The 20,955-nt window shown below is 44.4% G+C and overlaps 1 protein-coding gene across 4 annotated transcripts in view; it reads right to left on the bottom strand.

Moving 5' to 3' along the window:
* The window catches only part of tenm3 (teneurin transmembrane protein 3), a 1,130,593-nt gene that overhangs the window by 253,924 nt on the left and 855,714 nt on the right, over window positions 1-20,955 (bottom strand). For all 4 annotated transcript variants that reach the window (XM_078561809.1, XM_078561821.1, XM_078561828.1 and 1 more), the window contains one exon: window positions 8,401-8,638. In XM_078561809.1, the coding sequence (XP_078417935.1) occupies window positions 8,401-8,638 (238 nt within the window). The remainder of the gene's footprint in view (window positions 1-8,400; window positions 8,639-20,955) is intronic.

The raw sequence follows: 20,955 nt of genomic DNA, 5'->3' as shown, positions 1-20,955 counted from the left end.
CATAACTAAAACTCTCCAGCCCAGGCAACATCCTGGGCCAGAATTTTTCCGTTGGCGAGTTGGGGGCGGGGCCCGCTCACCGATGGGAAAATGACACGGGATGATGTCGGGAGGAACCCCCGACGTCATCCCGCCCCATTTAAATATTCAGGAAGGCAGGCGGACAGCGAAATCAGCTGTTCGCCCGCCGACCCGTCAATGGCCAATTGAGGCCATTGACAGGATAATTAAGCCACTTAAAGGCCCTGCCCGGCCAACCTTAAGGCTGGCGGGCAGGCCAGGAGCCCCAGAGGGCTTCTGAAAAAACACGAAACCTCATCCGCTGGCGGGATGAGGTTTCATGTCTGTTTAAAAAATCTTTAACCAAGTTTTTGTCATATTTATTAACATGTTCCATCTCGTGTGACATTGTCACATGAGGGGGACATGTTAATAATTTTTTTATTTTTCTATCTTTGAGGTTTATGAAATGTTCAGCGCTCTCCCTTAGACAGCACTTAGTCTCAGGGAGATGTGTGTTCTTTTGCACACTCTGACAGTTGGGGAATCCCTCCACCACCCCTCCCCCACTGCTCAGAAAGCCTTAATCGGCCTGCCCATTCAAAATGGCGGTGGGGCCCGTTTCGTTGGCGGCAATCGGCTACCCGCCCACCGCTGAGCCGGTGGGGCCCGCCCGCCCATCAAGGGCAAAATTTTTCTCTAGTGCAATCACATCCTTCCTATAATGCGGATTCCAGAACTTCACGCAATACTCTAGCTGTGGCTTAACCAGCATTTTATACAGTTCCAGCATAACCTTCCTGCTCTTATATTCTATGCCTCGGCTAATAGAGGCAAGTACCCCATATGCCTTCTTAACCACCTTATCTACCTGTCCCGATACCTTAAGGAGCCGGTGGACATATACACCAAGGTCCCTCTGATCCTCGGTGCTTCCCAGGGTCCTACCATTCATCATGTATTCCTGTGCCTTGTTTGTCCTGCCCAAGTGCATCACCTCACACTTATCCGGATTAAATTCCATTTGCCACTGATCAGCCCATCTATATCCTCCTGTAATCTAAGGTTATCCTCCTCACTATTTACCACCCCACCAATTTTTGTGTCATCCGCGAGCTTACTGATCAACCCTCCTACATTCAAGTCTAAATCATTTATATAAACCACAAAAAGCAAGGTACCCACCACCGATCCCTGTGGAACTTCACTGGACACAGGCATCCGGTCACTAAAATACCCCTCGACCATCACCCACTGCTTCCTGCGACTCAGCCAATTCTGGATCCAGTTTGCCAAATTGCCTTGGATCCCATGGGCTCTTACCTTCATTATCAGTCTCCCATGTGGGACCTTATCAAAAGCCTTCCTGAAGTCCAAGTAGACTATGTCAAATGTATTGCCCTCATCAACACACTTGGTCACCTCTTCGAAAAATTCAATCAAATTGGTCAGGCATGACCTCCCCTTCACAAAACCATGCTGACTGTCCTGGTTAATCCCTGCCTCTCCAAGAGCAGATTAATTCTGTCCTTCAGAATTGCTTCCAATAGTTTCCCCACCACTGAGGTTGGACTGACTGGCCTATAGTTCCCTGGTTTATCCCTTCTTGAATAACGGTGCCACATTGGCTGTCCTCCAGTCCTCTGGCTCCTCTCCTGTGGCCAGAGTGGTATTGAAAATTATTGCCAGCACCCCTGCTATCTCCTCCCTTGCCTCACTCAACAGCCTGGGATACATTTCACCCAGGCCTGGAGATTTACCTACTTTTAAGTCTGCAGGACCACTTAGAACCTCCTCCCTTTCTATGCTAATTTCTTTAATTATATCACAGTCCTTCTGCCTGATTTCCATACCCACGTCGTCCCTCTCACTTGTGAACACCGACACAAAGTATTCATTTAGCACCCTACCTACGTCTTCTGGCTCCACACACAAATTCCCACTATGGTCCTTAATGGGCCCCACTCTTTCCCTAGTTATCCTCTTAATGTATTTGTAAAATAACTTTGGATTTTCCTTTATTTTACCTGCCAATGTTTTGTCATGCCCCCTTTTTGCTCTCCTAATTTCCTTTTTAAGTTCCCCCCTACACATTCAATACTCCACTAGGGCTTCCGCTGTTTTGAGCCCTTGGTATCTGCCATAAGCCTCCTTTTTTCTCCTTATCCAATCCTGTATATCCCTCGACATCCAATGTTCCCTGGATTTGTCGGTCCCACCCTTTGTCTTTACTGGAATATGTTGGCCCTGTACTCTCCTTATTTCCTTCTTGAATGAGTCTCACTGCTCTGACGCAGATTTACCTAAAAGTAGCTGCTCCCAGTCCACTCTGGCCAAATCATATCTGATCTTATTAAAATCGGCCTTCCCCCAATTTAGAACTCTGATTTCTGGCCCATCCTTGTCCTTTTCCATAACAACCTTGAATCTAACGGAGCTATGATCACTATCTGCAAAATGCTCCCCCACTGATACCTCTACCACTTGCCTGGCTTCACTCCCTAAAATTAAGTCCAGGACCGTTCCCTCTCTTGTAGGAGAGTTCATTATTCTATTCGCCAGATTGTCTGCCCCTGTTTCTTGAAACTAATGAGTTGTACTGGAATACAGTCCCACAACTGCCAAATGGCTATTCCTAGTATGGGGGTCTTATTTGCGCTGACAAGATATTTGATATTCGGAGGCAGCAGAGAAATAACCAATGTTTTCCCTCTCCAATGTACACATAGGTACGCCTTCCAACAAATGAGAAGAAATATTTTTATGCAGAAGATTGCTATGATCGGGAATGCATTGCCTGAAGGTGGAAGGAGATTCAATAATAACTGGAATTAAGGGACTAAAGGGAATTGGACATACTCAAATGGGATATATTGCAGGGCTATGAGGGAAGAGCAGGTCAATGAGGCTAATTGGAAAGCTTTCTCAAAGAGTTGTTAAAGGCAAAATGGGTCGAATGGCCTCCTTCTATGCTGTTCTTTCTATGATAATAATCAATGGATTCCGGCTAGTATTTTTCCCCTCTCTAGTACAAGGTCACTGTAGAATATTCAACATATTCCCAAATTTGGTCACACAGGTCGCAGTGATTTCCTCCAGTCTTGTGCATTCCTGAGCTCCAAATCAGGCCCAAGGTTCACCCAGGTCTATTATAACACAACCCATCCTTGCTCCAGCTGTGACTGACTTAACTCAATGTTGATCGAATCTGGCATAGTTCATAGCTCAGTGCCAACATCACGGCAAGAGCAATTGGTGCCGGGGTTTGAGAGGGAAGTATCAGGACAGGTGAGGCCATTTCTCAACAGGAATGAGATTGGAGTTTACTGGAGCATTTTGCCAAAAAAGTGGAAGGGCATGGAACTGGCTCTGTGATTTTCTGAGCTATGCTTTCCAATTGCTGAATTCACATATGAAAACTTGATGTCACACTGTGTTCCTCTATTCCTTATTTTTAAGTGGACATTAATATCTGCCCAGCATACAAATGAATGTAGTACAAGCACTTTGGGGTAATTGTTAGTTTTTATTGCCTGGACAGTGATTTGGCAGAGAGGCTCACTGATCATCGCAGAATCAATCCAACATTCAGAATGAAAATCAAAAAGGTCCTAGAAAGGGAGCGAAATCTGCTCTGCCAGACCAACACCTAGGCAGTGAAGGCATGAATTTACTCTATAAACGTGAACTTGCCAATCTGAAAATATAACCCTCTACAAATTAAATCAAAGATGACTTCTTTACTCCAAGAGCTTTTAGAACGTGGAACTCGCTACCACATGGAATAGTTGAAGCGAGTAGCATAAATGCATTTAAATAAACATTGACCTCAAAGTGCTTGTGCTATATTCATTTGTATACATTTAAAGTGAAGCTACATAAGTACATGAGGGAGCTGATAGGATGACATGGGGCAGAATCCTCCAGTCAGCGTGTGGAGGCGGGCCCGACATGTGTAAAATGACACGGGATGATGTCGGGCATGTGTCCCGATGTCATCGCACGCCATCAGGATATTTCATTCGACAGGCGTGCGCCAGGCCTGCCAACTTGAAAAAGTCCAGTTTATGCCCACTCTCCGTTTTCTATCTGTTAACCATCCTCTGTCAATGCTAATATATTACTCCCAACTCCATGAGCCCATATTTTTGCTTATTAACCTTTGGTGCGGCACTTTATCAAATGCTTTTTAGAAATCCAGGTATACTACAACTACTGGTTCTCCTTTATCTGTCCTACTAGTTAAATCCTCAAAAAGCTCTAATAAATTTGTCAAACAAGATTTCCCTTCAGTAGAACCATGAGTGGAATTTTATGTCCTCGTCGCTGTGGGGGCAGGGCCGTAAAATGTGACGAGCCATTCACAAGTTCATTGACTTTGGTGGGACTGGAAAACCCCGCCGGTGGGAGGAGCTGTAAAATTCCACCCCAAGTTCACTTGTTCTAATCATACTATGCTTTTCTAAGTGCATTGTTAAGACTTTCTTAATAATAGATTCCAGCATTTTCCCAACAACTGATGTTAGGCCAATTGGCCCGTGGTTGACTACTTTCCCTCTCCTTCCTTTCAACTTCCAATCTAGTGGGATCACTCCTGAAGCTGAGGAATTTTGGAAATTCGTAGCTAGCACGTTCAATTTCTCTGCAGCTATCTCTCGTAGAACCCAGAGTGTAAGGCCATAAGGTGCCAGGAATTTGTTGGATTTTAGTCCCTTAAGTTTCTCCAATACTTTATCTCCACTGAAATTAATTTTCTTAATTTCCTCACTCTTCTACAATGAAGACAGGCACAAAATATTTGTTCAATGCCTCTCCCATTTCCTTGTTCCCCATGATAATTGCTCTTGTCTCTGCTTCTAAGGCCCCAATGTTTACTTTAGCTACTCCCTTTTTACATACTTATAAAAGCCGACAATCTGTTTTTACATTTCTGGCTAGTTTACTCGCATATTCTATTTTTTTCCCTTTTTATAAACTTTTTGGTGACCCTTTGTTGGTTTCTGCATCATTCCCAATCCTCAAACTTGATACTGTTTTTGCAGCATTATAAGCCTCTTCTTTTCATCTAATACTATCCTTAACTTCCTGAGTGAGTCATGGGTGGGTCCTTCTTGCTGATCTTTTGTTCTTCACTGGAATATATTTTTGTTGAAGATTTTGAATTGCTTTTTTAAATATTCCCCACTGTCACCTCCATACCTTTTGGCCTATTTACCAATTAAACAGCCAGTTCTCCCATTATACCTACGTTATTGGCTTTGTTTTAAGATTTCTGTTTGCGATTGGAATATGCCACTATCAAACTTAACATGGAATTGAATAGTATTACAGTTGCTATTTCCCAGTGGATCTTTTACTATGATGCTTCATTATACAATATTAGATCTAAGATAGCTTTATCCCTTGATGATTCCAGAACGTAATGCTCCAAGAAACTGTCACAAAAACATTCTACAATCTCATCTTGACATTTCTTGCCCATTAGATTGACCTAGTCTATCTGAATATTAAAGTTCTCCGCAATTATTACATTTCCTTTGTTACAAGCTCCAATAATTTCTTGTTTAATGCTCCGTCCAATGGTATAACTACTGTTAGGGGGCCTATAAACTACTCCCACCTGTGTTTTCTGACTCTTGCTATTCCTAACTTCCACTCAAATAATGGAATCAAATAATTTAACATAGGGAGCGAAGAAGAGAGCTAAACAAAGTCACTTCTGCTAAATGAAAGGATACCTGGATGAATCATTCCTGTTTCCCTGACTGGCTTCTATATTGGTTGTGTGAAAATTCCAGCTAATTGCTTTTTTTGTGTACACTCGGCAAACAAACAATATGTAAGTATGATACATTTTAAATTTCCCTGTAATTTTGTTTTGGAACTGTTAAGTAATTACCTTACAATAAATGCAAGGCTATTAATTCCCCTGTAATCATGCTTGAGAACTGCTAAACAGTTCTCATATTCCCTCCTGTGAATCCTATTAAGCAATAATGTCATCAGAAAGGACTGAGTAGTCTACACTCAATCTAATTCTGGCCATGTTAAATGGGCTTCCTTTCATCGAGCAGATTATTCCAGATATTTAAATATGCGTTTTTAAAAAGACTTTGATTTTAGAGATAGTCAACCTTGTCATTTAATCCTCGGGCTCAGGTTGGACCAATAAACTAGGCCGACCTTCGCTCTCACTGTTTAGAATGCCATCTAATCTCCAAGATTGAATTACCCCAGCACTGCTCACTCCCAGCCACTCATAATTACACGTTTCAATTGTGACAAGTGCAACCAGCATGGCTCTGTTTGAAAAAGCGATGCACTGGGAAAGGAATGCAAGTAGCTTCACGCACATCATGGCCAATCTCCATTTCCTTTCATACATTTGAAAACTGTGGGCTGAGGGTCAAGTTTACAAAGCAGGAGCCCAGTGGGTTGAAAATTGTGGAAGAGATGAGGTAGAAAAAGCGTAGCGATTCAGTGAGGAACACTGGGCGGTGGAGTTGAGGTTCAACAGGCGAGTGTAGTGCCTGCTGTGGTCCTTTCTGGGTATGTTATGAATTGGCTGATCTTAAATGGGTGAAAGTAGGGACGCCACAATTGTCAGGATTTCCTTGTTGGGGCGGCGTTGGGGGAAGGGGAATAAGTCTATCAGGGAACATGTGACTGATGACTGATTGCTTTCCCTTGACTTCTACTGGAAAGTGTGTGCGCACATGTGTGTGTGCGTATTGTGTGTATACATGTGTGTCCTGCATGCCCTTGGCTGTGATGCCCCTCACACAGTAATAAAGTCATGTTGACATACACTGGCTGGGGCTATATGTGAAGCACAGCTGGTGAGGTATTCAATTCTGAACCCTGGAGAGCTGAACCCCATTGTGAGTCAGCACCTTCAGGGAAAGGAAGAGCAGAAAAGTAGATAGGGGAAAGAAAATTAACCAAAAAAAAAAAATCTTTTAGCAAAGAACAAAGCAATGCATCCCATAATCTGGGCACTTGTACTTGAATATTAAATAAATGTTGCCTCATGTGACTTGGTCTTTAATTTTGCTTCATAATGCCTTTGCAAAATGCCTTATTGTGATAAAGGTGCTATATAAATATAAATAATAGTTGTTGACCCCCTTCACCCTATTAGCCAAACTAAAGCACTCCATTGTGAGAAATGCATTCATAAAGATTACCCTGTCTGTCAGTGAGAGGCAAGAGGGCCCATTTACTCCTCAAAATTATATCTAGCTCAATATGCACCAATGACCCACGGAATTCTTCTTTGCCTCTCTGTTGAAACCCAAATAAAACCAGACAGAAACTAAATTATTCAAAATAGACCGTTTTCTTTTAACAGATGCTGAGCAGGCTGTGGCTGAATTCTACTGTTGCTAAGAAGCCCTAATATGTACCAGTTTCCCGCTTAAGTATCTCAACTTCAAAAAAAAGAGAAGGGATTACCACCAGCTTTAAAGAGACACTTTCAAATAAGAATGGTTCGTTAGAGATTGACCTCCCTGTCTACTTGTTCTTCATGACCTATCTCATTGAGTATAATCAGAAAGATACGTCTCAAAAAGATTGATGAGATAGGGCAAACAGCCAAGAATATGTAATTGATAAACCGTACTCAGCAGAATTGAAATAAAAATAATCCCAATCTTGGTTATTTTTCTGTGTAATTCTGTGACTATAATGTTCAGTGAGGTCCATAAATGGCTATAATACAAATGAGTGCCGATGCAGGAATCCACCCCTTGTAGATGTGTGAGGATAATTCCACGATACAAACTTAATTAAAGCAGCAAAAACATTTTTTTAAAGCAAGAATGTTAAAGGATTTGGACTCAAGGCAGCTGAATGGAGTTAGAATACAGATGAGGCATCATCTAACTGAATGGCGGAACAGGCTTGAGCAGCTGAGTGGCCTACCCCTGTTCCTATGTATTTTCTGCATGACAGAAAAGCAAATGATTCCATGAGGATGTTGATTTCTTTTAATAAAGCTACTTTTTTTTTTTGAATGCTGGCACTCGTACAGTTTGGATTCTGAGAGATTGGAGCCTGTGTGTAGCCTGTTCCCCCAACACTGTCTCAACCGAGCAATGTTTACAAATTAAACCCAACGCTCCGACCCAGTGGCAGAATAGCAAGCATGCAGAGAACCTGGGACTGTCATCCTGCCACGACGAAAAGGGGAGCCATCCCAGCTTAGCAGTGGGAGAGCCAGGAGACTCCCCCAGAATCCCAGACAAGCAGGTGCCATCATTTAAAAAAAAAAAGTTTGGCTGCTACGCATCGATTCTTGCATTAAGCGCTCATCAGAACATTACATTGTCGCCTCATTTGAAATGGCAGGCTCTCGACTGGTAGCAAGGGTGTTTACGCTTGATTTCGTGTGTGTACCTGGTCTCCAGTGGCACATTGCTGCCAAGAACCCAGCTGTCCTGCAGCTGAACAGATTCCGGCGTGGTGGGCAGCTCGTTGGGCAGGACGGCCGCTGGGGCCGGGCTCTGGTTCCTCCTCTGGCTCAGCGAGTTCCTGTTGAGCGAAGTGACGGACGGATGCTGCTGGGTCAGGTGCTGCTTGTGCACAGGGGGGAGCGGCTGTAATGCTGACTGGCTCTGCTGGCTGGGCGGTTGCTCTGAAGGGAGAGGGACAGAAAAGAGGGGAGGGGGGAGAAAACAGATCGCAAAAAACGTCAGTGTGTTTCAAGCTTTTGTCTGCTGGAGTCTTACATGAGCGAGGGAGTGTGGTTTGGATTGACTCCCTTGCTCATCACAGCTCCATATTGTTAACGTACATTCTCATTCAGTCTTTTAAATATATATAGGAGTCAGCTGGCCTGTCAAGCTACTACTCAAAGTGTTAATGGATGAGTGTGGCAAATTTATAGTACAAGACAACTGAATGTCACATCAGCTCAGTGATAGAATGCAGTGCAGGAAGCCATTTGGCCCATTACACCTGTGCTGGCACTTTGGAAGAGTTATCCAATTAGTCCTAAACCCCTGCTCTTTCCCCGTAGCCCTGCATTTTTTTTTTCTTTTTCAAGTATTTATCCAATTCCCTTTTGAAAGTTAGTATTGAATCTGCTTGCACCACCCTTGAAGGGAGTGCATTCTGCATCGGAAGTTCTTGCTGTAAAAAAAAAAAATTCTCATCGCTCTCCCTGTCACCAATTCTCTTAAATCTGATTTCTCTGGTACCCACTTAGACCTCCTTGAGTTGTGCCATTTTCTAGAAACCTGTACAAAGTGCTTTTGAAGGAGATACAGAGCCCTGGCTCTCGGAGTGGTGAATGGACTCACAACTGCAACAAAAGGCTGCATCTCTGCTGATGTTAATTAAATTCTTTGATACAGTTGGGCTTTGCGTCTCCCCTCAGCTATTTCACCTGATGAGGTTCAGTACAACTTACGTTATTAAAAAAAACAGAGTATGAAATAAATAAACTGAAGTAAAAAAAAGGCAGTGTTAGAACTTAAATCATGCCCCCTGAAGGTTCGATTGTAAACCTGATGTGTCACTGAGCCAAGCAGGGCAGGAAGGACGCAGATTTGATTCCCCAATACGTACTGAGTAAAAGCATTTCTCTCATGTTGGCATCTTGTGGGACTCTCACTTGTTGAATGCACCTGCATGCTGCCTGCACCATGTTAGTGATGTGACATGTTCCACTGAGCAAGCAGAAATATTCCACATACACACGCACTCCCTTTGGCAGAAACCCATTCCACGGAGCAGATGTTGCCTTCGTGCCCATTTAACAGATTGTAGCACATGCTGATTATCACTTTCAAAACATCATATACCTAATGACCATTAAATCCATTAGGCTGCCCATTTCCTCGACTCAAGCTGCACGTTTTCCTGACTTTGCAGGAGGCGCACGCTGGGGCACCCGGCCTGGAGCTGGGGAACCTCCTCCGAGCAGTTGGTAGTGTCTCGATTACTTACACGGCTGCCTCCTGATTAATACGCCACTGGTCTGCCAAGAGAGGCTGCACTGCAAGTCTCATTTCTGTACACAGCTTCAAAGGGCACTACCAGCTCAATTAAGGGGCTTGTGCGTTGGCTCACTTCCTGAAATAGCTGACACTGGACTTCCGTTGGTATGCTAAGTTCACTCTGCATTAAAAACTGTGTCTGCCCACAGCACAGTCTTTTACAATCCAAGCATTCCCAGGTTTACACACAGCTTAACAAAGACTGAGGCAATAATAACATATCTCCAGCAGCAGAAATGACTGCATTACTCAATTTTATAACACAGCATGAATTCTTGCATTTTTATAGTGAGGGTGAATCTATCTTAAGCAGCAGTACAAAGCAGGTGATTATGAATAAACAGCCTGTTTTACACCCTGCCAAAATTTCGGAGCGGCGGCAGGGGTATGAAAGGGACCACCGATCTTTTCACACATACTTGTGTTATCGCCCATGTTCAGTGTCATTTCTCTTCTCCCTCCAGTGTTTGGCAACGCTAAAACATCAGTGCTTCACGTAACAGACCACTTATAAAGCACAGTCAATGCTGATACTCAGGCAAGGACATGTCCGATAAAATTGTCTTACAAGATAAATTTAGCAGATTAGAGTGCCTGCTTAAGATTAGCTTTTGTATGTCAAACGGCACCACATAAATACAAATTGTTGATGCATGTTGATTTCTTTCCACTACCTTTTCAAGGTACAACTGGGTTTCATCTTCTGCCATCAACACTGTACAGTGAACTTATTGAAGCAGCAATCTATAGGATGTACAGTGAGCAACACTGGAAATTATCGTAACCAATTCAAGGGTCTTGGAGACTCATAGAACCACAGACTGGCTACAGCAGAGAAGGAGGTCATTCAGCCCGTTGTGTCTGTGCTGGCCCTCCAAAGGAACAATTCACCTAGTGCCACTCCCCTGCCTTTTCCCCGCAGCCCTGCAAATTTTTCTTTTTCAGATAATGATCCAATTCCCTTTTGAAAGCCTTGATTGAAGCGGTCTCCATCACACTCTCAGGTGGGGCATTCCAGATCCTAACCACTCGCTGAGTGAAAAAGTTTTAGCTCATGTTGCCATTGCTCCTTTTCCCAATTACCATAAATCTGTGCCCTCGCTTCCTTGATCCTTCCACGAATGGGAACAGTTTCTCCTTATCTACTCTGTCCAGACCTCTCATGATTTTCAATAACTCTAATAAATCTCTGCTCAAACTTCTCCAAGGAAAACAATCTCAACTTCTTTAATCTATCCAAGTAACTGAAGTTCCTCATCCCTGGAGCCATTCTCGTGAATCTTTTTTGCACTCTCTCTGATGCCTCCACATCCTTCCTAACATGCGGTGCCCAGAACTGGATGCAATACCCCATCTGAGGCCGAGCCAGTTTTTTTAGACTCGTAAATAGTTCAAAAACACATTAAAGCACAAAACACTCGCAGATGGGGCCCACCTATGTGTTTTCGGACTGCTTAAGAAAATATGACAGAGGTCATTTCTCTATGAATGTTTTAGCCGCTTGGTTTTACACAGTATTGGGCCATAGCTTTCAGTAACCAGTTATCTAATTGTTGTTTGTTAGACTTGCCCTTTGCAAGTTTAGGTGTTTAATGTTTTTACGTGGCACATTGCTGAAACTGCAAGATGATAATGCTGTATTGAGGAAAACAGGGCATCTGGGAACTGAGTGACCAAGGGCAAGCTCCTTTACCAATTTCAGATTAAAGGATTGAGTGCTAGGGCTAAGCAGGAAGTGTGAATTATAGTGGGTGAGTTCAATGTCAAATCAGATACAGAAAGAGACAAAGGGCAGGGCTTTCCCTCCATGGGGGCGGAGGTGCGGAAACAGAGGGCTACATTTTACATGCCCCCGGCACGCGAGCTTCCCATGGTGGGGGCATGTAAAATAGGGCAGGTGCCCACCCCACCACATTCCCGCCCACCCCCATAATGTGGGGTGGGTTGGCAGGTGCCAAAATTGGCAGCCCACCCACCATATTTAAATAAATAATCAAGGGTCAATTAGGCTTGTTATCAAGTCAATTGACCGTGATAATGCGTTGCCATGCCATTAAACAGCCGGGCGGGAGTGGGCAGCCCGATTTTTTCTCTTACACGTTTAAACGGCAGGGAGGGGGGTCACTTTTTGGCGGCTGCGTTTTGCTGATCATGGGGCGCCCCGCACCAACCCTCCTCAAGGTCAAACCCCCCTTCCTTCCTATCCACTCCTTCCCTTAAACCCACCCCCTCACACCACCCACCCCCCACCCCTCTCCCTAATCTATCCAAATTCTCCCAGCCAATGATCCCGGACCTACCTGCTCCAGAGATCCATGGGCCTTGGTTTTCTTCTTCTGCAGTTCTGGCAGTGACCACTGACGCCCTCATAGAGCTGCCATCCAATCCGATTGGCCAGCAGCTCCAGAGGGCAGAACTTCCTCCCCACTGAGGGGCAGAAGTCCCATTAGGCCCTCGTTAATCTGCCCTGCAGCGCTTGATAGCTGCGGGGTGGATCAGCTTGAAGCAGGTCAGCTCCATGACGACTTTGTTTTCTGAGGTGGGGTGGATCTGCACTCCTGTATTATTCCGCCCAGAGGTCGGGACTGTTTCCAGGTCCCAAACCTGTCCCCACAGTGAAACCATCACATTCTTGTGATTTTTACAGGGGTGCTACCTTAACTGGTCCAGGGATAGGCTCGTCATCCAATTAAGGCCTTCCAGCTTGAAAGGAGCAGCAGGCTACGATGGAAGGTAAGTAAGAGAGAGAGAGAGGGCTCATCAAGATAAAGACGCCTCTCTCCAACTTCTTAAAATCTAAATGTAAAAAATGGCTTTTGCAGCTAGGCCACCCACTATGTGGTGCGAGTGGGAGAGCCTCTCGACAGGCTGGCCTGTGGCTGCGCCTGCACATAGGTAGAGTGTAGCACCAAAGGGATTAACAGCCTTATATAAAGCTGGGCCAAAGTCTCAAAGAACTGAGACCAGCTCACCTCAGCACTCACCAGCCTCCATGGCTGCCTCCAAACTGCCTCTTGAGGCGGAAGGCCCAACTCGATCATGCTCCTGTCTCCCCCATAGAAAAGATTGTGCATTCATGGGTTGTTTCCATGGAGACGGATCTGCCAAGTCGGGAGATCTCCAGACTCGAGAATTCCGCCTCCATGACGCAAATCCAGCCCAAAATTACTTGTCTGAAAATTCCAACAACCATTAAAACCTGAAGGAAATGAGGACCTCCACTTGAAATACTTAATTCTGAGTGCCTGAGAGGTTAACTGGCAGCAAATATCATTTAGCACATTGCTAAAATTGTACTTAGACTGACATGTGCAAGACTTAACTTTCTGTGGCAAGTTTAGTTTGTGTCTACTGTGCAAACACAGCAACTTGACAGTATTCAATAGATATCTGCGGTAAGGCAGACATTGGCATGCCGCTTTCACAAGGCTAACAGCAGACTGCTGCAAATTCTGGATTTTTGGGTTTAATTGCGCATTGGCCCCTTACCTGAAGCTGCAGTACTATTTGTACATAATTAACAACAAGTGCCATTAGCCTGACCGCTAGTTTGACAGAAAATGGTGGCCCATTTGATCGAATTTTTTGAGGAGGTAACCAGGAGTGTTGATGAGGGTAATGCATTTGATGTGGTCTACATGGACTTTATCAAGGCCCCTCATGGCAGACTGGTCAAGGAAGTAAGAGCCCATGGGATGCAAGGCAAAGTGGCAAGCTGGATCCAAAATGGGCAGAGAAGCAGGAAGCAGAGGGTGGTGGTAGAGGGGTGTTTCTGTGACTGAAAGTCTGTTTCCAGTGGGGATCCGCAGGGCTTGGTGCTGGTGCCCTTGCTGTTTGTGGTGTACATAAATGATTTGGACTTAAATGTAGGGGGTGTGATCAAGAAGTTCGTGGATGACATGAAAATTGATAGGGCAGTGAATAGTGAGGAGGATAGCCGTAAACTGCAGGAGGATATCAATGGACTGGTCAGGTGGGCAGAGCAGTAGCAAATGGAATTCAATCCAGAAAGCTGTGTGATAATGCACTTGGGGAGGGCTAACAAGGCAAGGGATTATGCTATGAAGGGTAGGACCCTGAAAAGCACTAAGACCTTGGTGTGCATATCCACAGATCCCTGAAGGTAGCAGGGCAGGTAGATAAGGTGGTTAAGAAGGCACATGGGATACTTGCCTTTATTAGCCGAGGCATAGAATACAAGAGCAGGGAGGTTATGCTGGAACTGTTTAAAATGCTGGTTAGGCCACAATTGGAATACTGTGTGCAGTTCTGGTCACCACATTGTAGGAAGGATGTGATTGCACTGGAGAGGGTGCAGAGAAGATTTATCAGGATGCTGCCTGGGTTAAAGGGTCTGAGCTATGAGGAAAGATTGGATAGGCTGGGGTTGTTTTCCTTGGAGCAGAAAAGGTTGAGAGGGGACCGGTAGAGGTGTATAAGATTATGAGGGATGTGGATACAGTGGATAGGAAGGCACTTTTTCCAATAGCAGAGCGGTCAATAACCAGGGGGCATAGATTTAAGGTAAGAGGCAGAAGGCTAAGAGGGGACTTGAGAAATTTTTTTCACCCAGAGGGTGATGGGAGTCTGGAACTCACTGCCTGAAAGGGTGGTTGAGTCAGAAACTCTCATAACACTTAAGTAGTATTTAGATATTCACTTGCATTGCCATAGCCTCCAGCGGTATGGGCCAAGCATTGGAAAGTGGGATTGGTGTAGTCAGATCTTTGGTGACCAGTGCGGACACGATGGGCCAAATGGCCTCCTTCTGTGCTGTAAATGTCTATGAGTCTATTAAATTGCACAGTAAGTTGTTCAGGCGGAGAAGATATTTCTCACAAAAAACACCTCTTCAAAGAAAAAAATAGGCCGTGATCTTTTTCCCTCCCAGGCATTTCTTTTCTTTGTTTCATGTTTCCCACTGCACCTGCAGCTACTGCAAACACTCCCTTGGGTCATTATCTGAGAGGGCAGAGTGTGAGCTGACTCTTACACTTAGCACTGCAATATAGACGAGTGCACGACTTCATCGTGTTTCCCTGGCTGGTTCCCACAATTTCCATCTGGCTTCAATCTGGAACCTTCTCATCAATGGAACATATATAATTGGGAGCTAGCAGTCTGAAAGTTTAGACAGTCGGTGTTTTCAGAGTTTGGATTGTGAGAGAATGATTTCCAGGTACTAACGGCAACTCCATTATCCTGACAGGTTACCCCTTAAAAGCTGAAGTGCCGAACTGGATTTTCTCACTTTAACAATGGGAATTGTAAATCTCTGGCCTTGAACGGAGAAAGTAACTCATGGGGGTCAAAGGTTTCCATTTCGGTGGTATCCTAGTTTATTATATATGGACTATTGGAATGATCCCCAAGCCCAGCTGGCAATGAACATTTCAGTTCCACTGTTTAATGCTTCTTTAGCTGGGGGTACCAATCCTGCCATACTGTAATGGAAGCTGGATGGTCAGAGCAGGATTCCCATCTTGGGGGGGGGGACAAAATGTCCTGTCGTACAGGAGACACTAGAAACATTTTATCCCCACTTGCTTGGTGAGTGGAGAGAAACTTTCCACTCAAAAGGAAAACAGGTAAATGGCTTCGGTTTGCCTCGGGCACATTTAAAACATTTCCCTTCTCAAACATACAGATCACGTATTTTGGATAAAAAATGTGTTTTTTTGGAGGCAGGGGCATGATTGGGAGGTGCGAAACACTAGAAAATTGAGAGTACATTCCCCCAACACATGAATTATTACTTCTTATTGAATGCTGTCACGTGGCATCCTGGTGAAAGGCAGCAAAAGTATGCTATTACTTTGTGTACTGCGGTAACCCCTGGTGACAGGCAGTTATAGTTCAAAGGAGCCAAGAGGCATGTCATCCACATAAAAAGAGCAATTTATTAGCAGGTAGAGAGGAGCTGCTTTTTTTAAAAAAAAAATTAACTGCACAATCCTGCATACTCTCAACACGGAGCTCAATGAACATGGTTAAGGGAGGACTGGGACCGAATGAGTCTGTGATTGATTATACTCTACTTGGCCACTTAATGCATTAGGCACAGATGCCAAAATATAGAGCAAATCATAGCACGAGCTGTAAGGATTACAAAGTGAAATTTATGGAGCAACTAAAAGATTTCAGATTTCTTTGGGCAGCAGAAACCTGATTACAAGGCATGTACTTTGCTCACTATTTTTCAATGTCATACTGTCATGGGGTGCCCATCAGTGGGCTGTTATTTCAAAAGCTTTTGATTAATATTTCATGGAAGAACTGAAATTACATCCTTTGTAGTTTGCTGTTTTAATGGGGCTGAGTGGTATCTGGCAAATATCTTTTTAAGGCTGTGCCTAGTTTAATTTGAGGCCACTTCCACAAATCGCACTCAGTTTATCAGAAGGCTGTTCAAACTTTGCTGTAAACAAATCAATGCTATAAAGGTGAGGTGATGTGCAGCATTGCAGCCGCATAGTCTCTCTGGGACCTGCTGCAATCTGAGAAAGCACAGGGAGCCCAAACACAACAAAGGACAAGCAACTTAAATCCAAGCTCGAAAACGAGTGAAGCGGGCACTCAGTAGAGCGCGTACCTCCAGCACGTTGTGTTAACTCAACGTTATTACAATTACGTAGCTCTTCCTTGAGGCTTTTCCCTGCCTGTTGATGCTCTGTAACTACAATGCTGAAAAAAAAGAAATCCTTTTAACAGCTTCCATCTCACAGAGATGGCTTCAGGCCAATTCTCATCCAACAACCTGCTCTGAAAACTCTGCTCACATTTTGACAGCTGTGAGAAATTCTGCCACAGCAGCTGAGGCAATCCACAACATTCTAAAACAATCAACAACATTCTAAATCAAACAATCCACAACATTCTAAAACAATCAACAACATTCTAAATCAAACAACCCACAACATTCTAAAACAATCAACAACATTCTAAATCAAACAATCCACAACATTCTAAAACAATCAACAACATTCTAAATCAAACAACCCACAACATTCTAAAAGAAAAAGTCAATTTGGCCCACCTCCTAACATTAACGGTTTCTTTCAAAAAGATTTCCAGGATCCAGGTCTACATCTTCACCAAACTTCTTCCTTGGGCCATACGTTACCTGAATACCAAGTTCTGTTGAAATCTGTCCATTCATTTTTGAGATATATTGTTTAGACAACCAGACTAACAGGGGCAAAAACATGACATCCGCCCAGCTTTAGTGGCAAGAGGTAATTAATAAAAAGAAACATTCCTTTGAGCTATTCTCTTTACCAGCAATCAGCAAGGGAAATATGAATGATAGTGAGTGACTATGGGCTGGATTTTGCAGCCCTGCCCACCGCTGGGATCATCTGGTCCTGCCGAAGGTCAGTGCACTTTTGGCTGGGCTGCCGAATCTCCCGCTACAGGTCCTGTCACGATGGGGCTGGAAAATCCCGGCCTATATCATTTAGTGGGATGAGTCTAACTATACCAGCCCAGCAGAAAATAGGCGGGCAGGCAATTAATATCAACCATCACTGAGCTGTCAATGCCTAATTCTGTTCCCACTGTCTAGAATTTTAACATGCTCTTCTGAGCAGATAACAAGGACCTGTGCCTAAAGCCAGTAGGCTCCTTCTTTAAACATCTAAATCCTTCACTGGGCCTTGACTGCAGTTTTAACTGGTGACCTAAGCAGGGAATGCCAGAGAAGAGGACCCAGGACCAGAAGCTGGGGTCTGGATGGGAATAATGGCATAGTCGTACTGTTAGTGGACTAGTAAACCAGAGGCCTGGACTGACACCCCAGAGACACAAGTTTAAATCCTTTCTTTGCAGCTAGGGAAATTTAAATTCAATTAATTAATAAATCTGGAACAAGATCCGAGTTTCATTAATAATGATGATGAAGCTACCAGACTGTTGTAAAAACCCATCTGGGTCACTAATGTCCTTTGGGGAAACATCTGCCATCCTTACATGGTCTGGCCTACACATGACTCCAGACTCGCAGCAATGTAGTTGACACTTGGCTGCCTTCTGAAATGCCTAGCAAGCCACACGGTTGCATCAAACCGCTCCAGAAAAGAGCACATTGGATGTACCTCCACTGCATGGACAGCAGTGGTTCAAGAAGGTGGCTCACTACCTCATTCACAAGGGCAATTAAGGGTGAGCAATAAATATTGGCCTTGACAGCGACACTCACATCTCAAGAACGAATAAAAAAATGCTATGTTTTATTAACTTTTTTTAAGCTTTCCTTGTGAGGGGCCATGAAGAGCAGGAATGGTCTTCCGGGCCCAACCAGAAAAATTTTGGCCTTGCATGCTCCAAGCATCCCCACTTCATGAACATGAGGACCTCCCATACTCCTCTCCCAAGACTTATCTGTCAGCTGCTGATCATAACATTGGGCCTGGAAATGGAGTCCTACTACCTGACATCATAATCCTGCCTGCCAGCCAGTTTCTGTTTCCCACCCGTCCCAGGCAGGCAGCCAACAGATGAGACCTGGAGTTAAAATCGCCTCAGCCGCATGCTGACAAGTTTAGGGGGCTTTGCCTCACCACCTGCCCAAGCCTCAGGTTAAAATCAAGACTCTTGATATTTCTAATTCAGTAGCTTGCAAGTGTCGCGTCGAGCTCTGGGACTAGTTAAAAATTTATCGCCAGTGATCAGGAAAGAACAATGGTGCAAATGCCATCAACCTATAATTTAAATCCACTTCTCTCTCTCCACAGATGCTGCCTGAGCTGCTGAGTGCTTCCAGCACTTTCTGTTTTTATTTCAGGCTTCTAACATATGCAGCATTTTGCTTTTGTGATGGTGTAAATGTCCTGCTACCCTCGCAGCCTCAGACGCCAGCAGGAATGTCAGGAAATAATGGATGCATGCTCCATGATTTGCTGCCCATTGAAAATTCTCTACCACATAAACAATTAACCCTCCTAAAGAAATGGGTAAACAATTAATGTTGAAATAGGGACAGAAGGAAAATTGTTTGCAATAAGCATTAAGCATTCTCATGGTATTGCCTATGTTGGGCTAACACCACTCTTCAAACAGAGCATTCACACACTTGTATTCACAGAGAATTTGAAAGTAGTAGTGTATTCATAAATTGTGAGAAGAATTTGATGGTGCCTATAGGGTCAATGGCCCTCAATACCTTGCTGCTTCCGTCTATACTCTGAGGTTGCCAGCTGCCTGATTTCAGATCTTGCTATCTTAAATTCTCCCAGTTAGGAGATGCTATATTTTTCCGTGTGGTGACCATGCTGTGGAACTGCATGTGAACAAAAGCAAGGAAAGGTGCTGGTGATGACTTTGCAGTGAATTGGAGGTATCAACAACTTTTTAGGTGAACTTTCTTTTTTGGGCGGGGGGGGTGGGGGCACGTGTGTGGCAGTGGTGGTGGGAAACAAAGGTGTGCATTGATTTATCACTTTAAGTCCAGTCTGGCTATATCAACATTTCCATTCAACGGTCGTTGACAGGGCCCTCAACCGTGTCCGGCCCATATCCCGCGCATCCTCCCTCACGCCTTCTCCTCCTTCCCAGAAACATGATAGGGTCCCCCTTGTCCTCACTTATCACCCCACCAGCCTCCGCATTCAAAGGATCATCCTCCGCCATTTCCGCCAACTCCAGCATGATGCCACCACCAAACACATCTTCCCTTCACCTCCCTTGACGGCATTCCGTAGGGATCGTTCCCTCCGGGACACCCTGGTCCACTCCTCCATCACCCCCTACTCCTCAACCCCCACTTATGGCACCTCCCCATGCCCACGCAGAAGACGCAACACCTGCCCCTTCACTTCCTCTCTCCTCACCGTCCAAGGGCCCAAACACTCCTTTCAAGTGAAGCAGCATTTCACTTGCATTTCCCCTAACTTAGTCTACTGCATTCGTTGCTCCCAATGCGGTCTCCTCTACATTGGAGAGACCAAACGCAAACTGGGCGACCGTTTTGCGGAACACCTGCGGTCTGTCCGCAAGAAAGACCCAAACCTCCCTGTCGCTTGCCATTTTAACACTCCACCCTGTTCTCTTGCCCACATGTCTGTCCTTGGCTTGCTGCATTGTTCCAGTGAAGCCCAACGCAAACTGGAGGAACAGCACCTCATCTTCCGACTAGGCACTTTACAGCCTTCTGGGCTGAATATTGAATTCAACAACTTTAGATCTTAAACTCCCCCTCCCCCCATCCCCACCCCGTTTCTTTTCCCCCCCCCCACCCGCCTTTTTTTTCAATAATTTATATAGATTCGTCTTTCCCCACCTATTTCCATTATTTTTAAATCTAAAACTAAAACCTTTAGTCTTTCCACCCCACCCCCACTAGAGCTGTACTTTGAATATCCTGTCTTGCATTCTTAATTAGCACTTTTCTCAGACAAAGACCACCACCTTCAACACCTCTTTGACCCTTTTGTCTCTGACATCTTTTGATTATCTGCTCACACCACACCCTCAATGTGTCTCTTCCCCCCCACCCACCTTAAACCAATTTATATTTCTCCCTTGTTGAAACTATGCTTCAGTTCTGCTGAAGGGCCATGAGGGCTCGAAACGTTGACTGATTTCTTCTCCACCGATGCTGCCAGACTTGCTGAGTTTTTCCAGGTAATTCTGTTTTTATTTTGTTCAACATTTCCATTATTCAGGTTCGATCCACCTCGGAGCAGTTAATCTGCAAGGAGCTGGAAACTAGCATATGAGTGCACTACGTAACATAGTTTTAAACTTTAAGAATAAATCTTTATTCCTTTTATCATTCAATCCAGGATTACAATGAATACGAAAACAAATTCGCCACAGAACAGGTTTTACAAGTTCAGAGTTTAGGGCAGTGGGAGTAAGTATCGGAAACTTTGCAGGCATCTGCATACCTCACAAGATTAACTGCCTAGTAGTTTGTAAAACCTATCCTAGTTACATGGGTTAAAAATGGGAA

This window comes from Cetorhinus maximus, chromosome 2 (genome assembly GCF_964194155.1).
Source record: "Cetorhinus maximus chromosome 2, sCetMax3.hap1.1, whole genome shotgun sequence".
In the NCBI taxonomy this organism is placed as follows: Eukaryota; Metazoa; Chordata; class Chondrichthyes; order Lamniformes; family Cetorhinidae; genus Cetorhinus; species Cetorhinus maximus.
Note: the sequence above shows the minus strand (reverse complement) of the source record. Positions and strands in the feature narration are given on the sequence as shown.